Below are 8,586 nucleotides of genomic sequence, written 5' to 3' on the forward strand. Positions count from 1 at the left end.
GGATACACATATGCACATTCTAATAATTATGTTCAATTTTGTATCCCGAGAAAAAAAGATCAATGGTTGCAACAAATTGGATTTATTCATGGACTTTTAAGAGGATAATCATTTAAATATAATTACATCAATTATTTAATTGTAGTTTTTTTTTTTTTTTGTTAGGCTTTGAAGGGGTGCAACAAGTGGACTTTTTAAGAGTGCAACTCACCCAAGCATGTTTAAGTACGGTGTCCTGATAGAATCCAATGTTGTTTAAGGATACTTATGTTCATAGGCTACTTTATTATTTTGATGAGATTTTTGCTACTCACGAAGTACTTTCTCGAATTAACCCCCGATTCTCGGTATGATTCATATTGAGTTCGTAAAATCAAGTGAACCACAAACCCTTCAAGTTTTAGTTGGGTTAAATGGATAAAATAATTTTTTTTTTCATTGTTTGATTTAAAATTTGAATTATTATATTAATTTATTTCTATTTAAATTTGATTTTTTAACATTGTAATTAAACTTATGACTTATATACTTGAATTAAATATATGCACAAACGAACCATCCTAACGAATTGATCTAAGAAACAGAAGCGGACCAAGAAACAAATCATCTCTACCTACCCTTACGAATCAGGTTTGTAGATGTTGTTCTTGGCTCTACACTTTTCCTTCATTTCTTTGCTCGAACGGACATGCGAATTAGCCCACTCCGACGATCAAGTTAGAAACTATGATAATTAAATCTATAAATCTTAATCTAGTTTCAGAGAGAAAAAGAAAAAGAAGCCCCTCCTTTTCCATGGTCTTCTCCCTTATATAAGTATCTATGATGATCGTTTTCTGTGCCATTATTTGATGTGACCCAGGGCAGTTTACTTACTCTTTGGCATGTCAGGTGCAAGGGTAGTTGCAACTGCCTTGCCAATCTTGGAGTAATCAGAACTGATCAGACATGTTATGGGTTGTCAGAGCTGTCAATCAATAGCTCATCTGTCAGATCCGTCTTGCTGATCTATTCTTACATTTGATATCCACAGAGTACTCTATCCGAGTTACTTGATGGGTTGGTGGTGCAAGTTCGAGCTGATTGTCCGTGCATCCGAGGAGTTTAGTCAACGATGCCCATCAAGCAATCCATCCGAGCTTCAAGTCCATGCTTCCGAGAATCATTCAAGCCACGTGTAAATATTCGAGAATTTACCCCCACAAGGTTCATTCTAAAATGGTGAACCCTGAACCCAAATTCAAACCGAGCAAACCGAGAAACGAGTTAACATAGCTTGTGATCTACAAGTAGTTGCTCTCTAAATAAAAAAATCATTTGACGAGTGATTTCTAACCATTAAATTCGAATATTTCATTGTGGGCCTCATCAACAAAAAGCCCATGCGTCCATTTGGCGGGGTCCGATTTTTCTTGTTCAGGTCCACGTGGGGAAAATGCAATGACATCAATACCCTTAACAAATTTTTATATCACCAAAAACACCACACCTGTGTCATTTTGCTCAAAAACCCAGAATAAGAACACTAACCAGATACTCTCGCTCTTGGATGGAAATCTCGAACTTCTACAAGAAGCTCAGGTACTTCTCAAACCCTAATTCTCTGATTTCTACTTTGCTCACTTTCCCATATTCCTCTAAAAAAACCCTAATTTCCGGCATAAATCCTACTTTTACTATTTCTACTTCTCGAAACCCTAACCCTAACGTGAACAGTGTTCGTCTTTCAAATCTCTTTTGCAAAAAACCTAATTTGAATCCATTTAGCTCTTTCTTTTACTCCTTCCAATCGATTTCAATCTCTTCTATAGCATCTTCGTCATCTTCGTCTCTAGATATATCTCAGAGATATTTCATCTCTACCCTTTACAGTCTTTTTAGATCGTTTTCCACCTCATCCTCACATGTATCTCCATTGTCGACCTTTCCTGAAACTCAAATTGATGGAGAAAATTCTGATATTGAGACCTCTAGTAGAGTTGTTAGTGATGAATCTCGGTTTAATAGAAGAAATTTGAGGCGTAAAGTTGATTATCACAAACAAAATGTGAATAAGTTCAGAATTACAGAACTTGTGGAATTAATCAAAAGAGACGAAAATGATTTAGAATCTAAGTTGAATTGGATGAATGAAAGATTATCTCTTTCTTCGATTAGGGATATTTTTGGGGATTTAAACCGTGATGGGGTTTCAGGTTTCCGTTTCTTTGAATGGGTTAGAGAAACGCAGCACAATTTTGACCGAAATTCTGAGTTTTGCAGTTTGGGCATCAATAATCTTGGTAGGGTTGAAGACTACGAGACAATGCTCCTTCTCTTGAAGGATTTTTCTAGTAAAGGAATTGTTTTGATGGAAAAGGCATTTGCTTTTATTCCAATTTATAGTTCTGATGGAGATTTGGTTCGGGGTTCGGTCAAAAGAGTCATAGAGATTTTGAATAAGGCTGGTGGGTCGTGTCGGAATTCTGGAATCCATGCTTTGATTAAGATGCTTTGTACTTTGAACTCCTTCGATTTAGCCATCTTTGTTATGGAGGAAACGGAGAGGAAGACTTCTTATTACAATGTTTTGATTTGGGCCAAATGTAAGAGTGAAAATTTTCAAGAAGGTTTAGATTTGTTGGATGAGATGAAGAAATTCAGTTGTGACCCAAATGCCAACTCTTTTAATTACTTATTTGGTGGCCTCTGTAAAAGTGGAAATAATGTTGAAGTTTGCACTCTACTGGCAGTAATGGAAGAGAAAGGTTACATGCCAAATGCAATAACCTTTGAAGTGATCATCCATTATTGGTGTAATCAAGGGAAATTAGATTTTGCAGTTAAGTTCCTTCATCAGATGATATCAAGAGGTATTGAACCTCGGCTCACAACCCATGCAACCTTCATCAAGTGTTACTTTCATTGTGATAGATTCGAGGAGGCATATAAATATGTAGTTGATATGGGTGTCAAGTATAAGTGCTCTGCAAATATGAATTACAGCTTGCTTGCAAGCCTCCATCAGAAAAAAGGAAGGGTAATTGAAGCTCGAGAGATTCTCGTCGATATGATGGAAAAGGGGATCAAGCCCAACTTTCCAGTTTATATGAAGGTAATGAAGGATCTCCATAAGTCTGGTATGGGAGATTTGGTTGCAGATTTAAAGAGTAGGTTCTCTTCCATCCAAGAACAAAAAGATGGTTGATTTTGTTCCGAGTTAGTCTTTATTGATGCGGATCTTCTTTACATTTTGAATATTTGTCAATGTTCTGGTGGAAATAGAAGAATATTTCAGCTAAGCTGGAGAGCATTTTTTTCCTTGATGTTGTTGTAAATGTCCAACAAATGAAACATATAGAGTGGGTTGGACACATTGCAAAACAACTTTGAGGTTGTGGGTTCAATGAAGTCCAGATTCCCCATCAAAAAAAAAAAAAAAAAGAGAGTGATCGAACCTCATTTCAGCTTTTCTACTCTGGATAAAGATGTGCAATTTTACTAGTTTCTGGTTTATGCGCTGGTGGTGGAAGCATTTCACATTTGTAATTCACTCGGCATTCGGGCGATTTAGATGACTTCGGGCTGTTGAAACGATTTGGTAACTTCCTCCCTTACGTATTTTGCATGTTGGTTTAGTATAGTACAGTTTTGGATAACTGACATACATTAGAAACTGATGCAGATTTTCAGTTATAGATAATGACAAGCTCTTGAGTCATGCATGGTTGAGACTTTCATGTGTATTTGGTTTCCGTGAGCTGTTTCCACACAAAGTTGCAGGAAATTTGTTGCATAGGGGGTGTTGCTATGGGTGATGCTTTAAATTTGAACATGAAATTTTTCTTCAATCACTCACTTGGTGTGAACTGCTCAATTTAGAGTGAGTGAATATATCTAAGTTACTAATGGCCTTAGTCTAATTTAACTCAACGCTGATACAGGTCAACCATGTGTACTTGATGCAGTGTGGTTATCCCCATTCCATTTACACACGGCTTGTTTCTTCTTCTGAGAAACAGAAGAAGAGGTCAGGTATGCGACTCTTAAGGTATTATATGTTTTTTAGTTTATAATTTGCACCGACTGATGAAGAACTGGTGTTGGTGAAAGAGGGAATGTTATAGGAGCAAACCCATCATTGCAGTCACCCAATAGGAGTTGACGATCATTATAGCGCTTGAGGCCAAGATTGTAGTCTCGCCTGGATTTAACTTGGATGTGCTTCGAGTCTGTTTGGAGTTTGACTTAATGAACATCTATGAAAACCTAACTTTTGCCACAAAAGTGCCATTATCGTTGTTTTCCAACTTAGAGTGTGTGAAAGAAATGTACTTGTGGAAGGAGGAAAATCTTTGAAGCCTCCACCCTGCTTCAAAATTTCGGTAGAACCCTTTCCTTTGGATTACATGTGAAATTTCCAAGGAAGTATTTCAAATATCGACTAAAATGTAGGGACGTGAAATTAATACAAAATGCCACTTGACTTGTAACAAGGAGGGATCCCCCAAAATTTTGAAGCGGCTTGGTCGCTTCTAAATTGGGTTCCCTGTCTCATGAAGAATTTTCCTGAAGTGGGGTGCCAATCATTAATGACTTCACATGGGAGTGCATGTGGGAGGTGAGGTCCTACAATAAATTGTGTTCTAATGAAATTCTTTAGACTTTTTTTATATTAAAATTTTAAGAGTCGTGCATTCATCATGCTGTTGGGTACATGGCTGACGTGACAAGGGCATGGGCATGGAACCATAGATCTTTCTCATAGATACACCAAAAAAAGATGTGCGGTTATGTGCGCCTTTGCCATGTCAACCGTGTATCAAAAACCATGTGCACTCATCATTATTCAATTTTTAATGCAAATCCCAACTGTTACCAAATTAAGTCCGGGTTTGTGGCTGCCTACCTCACCACCTCTCTGATACTAATGAGGGAAGGTTGGTCATACCTTTGATTAGAGTTTGGCTGACTTTTCATTTTATTGACTTTGCACGTACGGTAAATGTACTATCACATCACATTTATACATATGGACTAGAACCATAAACCTTCATTTCTAGATCCTTTTTTATTGGAATCGATTAGGATAGGATCCTTTGGGGAGCGGATCTTCTGCAGAAAGTTTTTCTTCAAATTCCCTGTAATCTCATTCGTTTAAAAATTGGAGTTTATGCATCGACCATTTTCAAAGCCTTTATCAGGCTTAAAAAAATTTCATCTACATCATAATCCTTACTATGTTGTGGTGTTAGATTTTCTTTACGACATGTCAACCTATACTCCTTAAATGCCACTACAAGGAAATACTAGAAGAGCTTACTACACAGGATTCGCCGTCGATGTTTTGGAATTGAATTGATTGAGAATTGGAACAAATAAAAATCGTTAGGGACCATGAACTAGAACAGTTGAATGAGAAAATGTTGAATGGTACCAATTATGATTTCATTAATTTGAGAATTGGAATTCAAATTAATAAAAAAAATTGAAGTTCCGGTCCCTAACTGGAATTGACTCATTGACACCTCTACATTTATATGTACTATGACAGTTGTGGAGACAATAAAAAAATGATCTATGAAAAGAATATTAATGATGAAACGTAGGGTTGGGGTGGGAGGTGAAAAATCAAATTCAATTTAAGGAAACATTGTAATATCCGCCAACCGCAATTATTGTTGAGGTTGGTATTTTCAATTTGAAATAAAATTGTTTTATTTTAATATATTATTTTTTGTTTAATAATATTTTATAAACATCATTTCTAATTCTTATCGAACTTTCTAAATTACTCAGATCGATAGTACCTTCCTACAAAAAAAAAAATAATAATAATAATTAATAATATTAATAGAACCTTCTCTTCTTGGTTTATCACATTTTGGTGAAGATTTGGGACACTTTACGTTTTCAAATTGATGACATACATGCCTTGACTTTGGTCTTTTTTTAGAGATGAATTCTGTATGACCAAAATACCCTCGTCTGACTAGTCTTTCATTTTTGTCTACAAAAACCATCATGTTCGAATGATTACAGATCACTAGATAGTTACCACGTGGGGCTCTTATTGATTGGATTCATAGGTCCAAATAGAAAATAGCTCCGCGTCAAAAATATGCTCGACTTTATGCGATAATCCGAGTTTGGAGTGGGACCATTGCCGTCCGTTCCGGACTCATCTTCTATTTTAAATAGTCGTTGACTGCTAAACTCAAATTAAGGCAAACAGTTAGCGAAAAACAACTTGCACAGTAGCATCAAACGAAGTTTGTTGCTCTCGGTCAAACGAATGATTGGGATGGCATAACTACAAAAATGGGCACGTATCCCTAGAAGCATACTTAGTCTTTTTCTAAATTCTTTCTCATTTGATATTGGATGCGAAAGTACACATTAAGGATAGAAATTTGAGAGAGAGAGAGACATACCATTCTGCCATGTCCAAGCTTCAGCTTCTCATCTTTCAATATTTTCTTCTCTTCTCCTCCACAGAGCTTTTTAAGGTTTCTCAGGGCGATGTGGGCACAGCTTCCCAATACAGTCCCCCATATTTACGTAAGTGCCACTCAAAAAAAAAAAAAACAAATATGCCACACCCCCTTTTTACAATTTTCTTGATGTAGCTTTTGTATTTAATTTTGATGATACAGCCACGGCTTGTTATGGAGATGATGTGAGTAGATTTCCACCAAACAATATGTTTGCTTCAGCTAGTGAAGGAATTTGGGACAATGGAGCCGCTTGTGGGAGACAATATTTGGTTAGATGTCTTAGCGCATCATCGCAGGGGACATGTATCGACGGTGAAACGATTCAGATTATGATCGTTGATCGTTCGGCTACTTCAGTATCCCCCCCGTCAAGTGATGGTACCATGACCCTCTCTGAAAGAGCATTTGCACTGATAGCTGATGGAAGCGCTCGACAAATTAACATCGAATTTCAACAGTAAGTAGTTTCTCTCCTTAAATTTTTAAAAATCAAGACAATCTCATAATTGTGAATGTTTCAGACTCAATAATACTAGACATTTTAAAATGGTACAAAATTTTAAATCATGATTTTATGTAGAATTATAGTTATGATCTTTATTTTTAAGAGATATCGCCAATAGGGTGATTGTTTATTATGTCAGATATGAAGGAAGATTCATTCTGACTTTTGAAGGGGAGATCATACCTTTTTTCATAAATAAATGAAAATATGACTTTGTCAATTTGTATAAATTTTTTCATTGACTTATGATTAGATAAATCAATTATCCAAATCATTCCCTCGATCTTCTAGACTATCTTTTAACTATATTATTCAAACCTTCAATATTTTTTTTTTAGGGTGAATTACCATTTCATGAGCTGAAAATGAGTTATTTACCATTCTAGCTAATTGTTCATTTTAATTATCAAAACGTAAATGATCGTGTTTTTCGTTAAAAAAAATCCAGAACAATAATGAATTCAAAGATTTTAAAGTGATTATTTTCGTAGGTTTAGTCACCTTAAACCTACGAAATAGTTGCTTTAAAAACTTCTAAATTTGTTATCGTTCATGTAGAGGTATTTCTCAAGTTATCTCAATTAAATTAGCCCTGTAATTCAAATGGTAGACTCCCAGTTCCGATCACCTTCGAGCACCAGTGTGGTACCTGCCAAAATTCCTCCGACAAACAAGTTAGGCTTCATAAAGAAAGAAGAATCAAAACTCTCTATTGTGCTCGCTTTCGATCGGTCAGAAGTAGAACCCCCTCTCCCTCAATCTTGGTTCTATTTATAGGATTTCCTTCGAATCTAATTCCTGATTTTTCTCCCCCTAATTTGAGATCTGACTGTATAAGATCCCACAATTTTTAGGATCCTAACCGAACTAGAATCATTCCAACTTGGATTCTCTAGACCTTGGGATCTTTCCTTGATCTTCGAAGATTAGATCTATCATGCCATTTTTACTTTCCCTGTCCTGAATTAGGGCAAAAAGCTCATCCATCGCTATTATGCTATTGGATAGGATTGGGTTTTATGACAGATATGGGTACCACCTCTTTTGGAGTCCTACTCAACTCCTACTCTCTAGTTAGTGTCTAGGTATTTACTTAGCCCAGACTTGTTACAGTTTTTGCCCTCTATAATTCGTGTTTTGGTATGAAAATGAATAGTGAGCCGAAATCGTAAATTTGTCAAAAAGTTGATCACTTTTCCGTAAATACCATTTTCTTTAAAATAAAAATAAAAAGTATTGTATTTCTATCATTCCCATTTCTATTTTTTATTTTATTTTATTTTATTGGAAGAAAAAGATTTGGTTTCTTTTAATTCATGATATTGAAACATGATTTTTTTTTTCATTTGCAGGATTTGATCTTTTGGACATGAGCACAAAAGAAACTCTTCGAAGAAAAGGAAGGAATATATTAACTTTTTTAAATTCTTTTGTGTAAAAGTCAAGTAATTGGTTGATTAACAATTGATTGGTTGTACCATATTTAAATAATAAATTATTTTCTGGTCTAGAAGATTTTGGTAGTTTGCCGTCAGTCCAAGTAAAGCGTCATCCAGAGATCTGCCCTGTTTGATGGTTCTCGAGATTCACATCGAAGAATCGTTA

General features: G+C 35.7%; 1 protein-coding gene across 14 annotated transcripts; it reads left to right on the forward strand.

The window, feature by feature from the left end:
* The first annotated feature begins 1,498 nt into the window (after positions 1-1,498).
* On the forward strand, positions 1,499-8,586 carry LOC147411938 (EG45-like domain containing protein). Of its 14 annotated transcripts, XM_086454279.1 has the most exons (6): positions 3,964-4,014; positions 4,093-4,600; positions 6,022-6,304; positions 6,478-6,540; positions 6,636-6,933; positions 8,334-8,494. In XM_086454279.1, exons 3-6 carry the CDS (start codon positions 6,301-6,303, stop codon positions 8,338-8,340), a joined length of 372 nt encoding a protein of 123 aa, XP_086310405.1. In that variant the 5' UTR covers positions 3,964-4,014; positions 4,093-4,600; positions 6,022-6,300; the 3' UTR covers positions 8,341-8,494. The 14 variants fall into 14 exon arrangements, 7 of the variants coding, with proteins under 7 accessions (XP_086310395.1, XP_086310379.1, XP_086310387.1 ...); XM_086454269.1 differs by lacking the exons at positions 4,093-4,600; positions 6,022-6,304 and adding an exon at positions 8,496-8,586 and having other exon boundaries at positions 1,512-4,014; positions 8,334-8,380; XM_086454253.1 differs by lacking the exons at positions 4,093-4,600; positions 6,022-6,304 and adding an exon at positions 1,513-3,793 and having other exon boundaries at positions 3,924-4,014.

The sequence above is a fragment of the Akebia trifoliata genome, chromosome 1, assembly GCF_017979445.1.
Source record: "Akebia trifoliata isolate Shusen 1 chromosome 1, ASM1797944v1, whole genome shotgun sequence".
NCBI lineage: Eukaryota > Viridiplantae > Streptophyta > Magnoliopsida > Ranunculales > Lardizabalaceae > Akebia > Akebia trifoliata.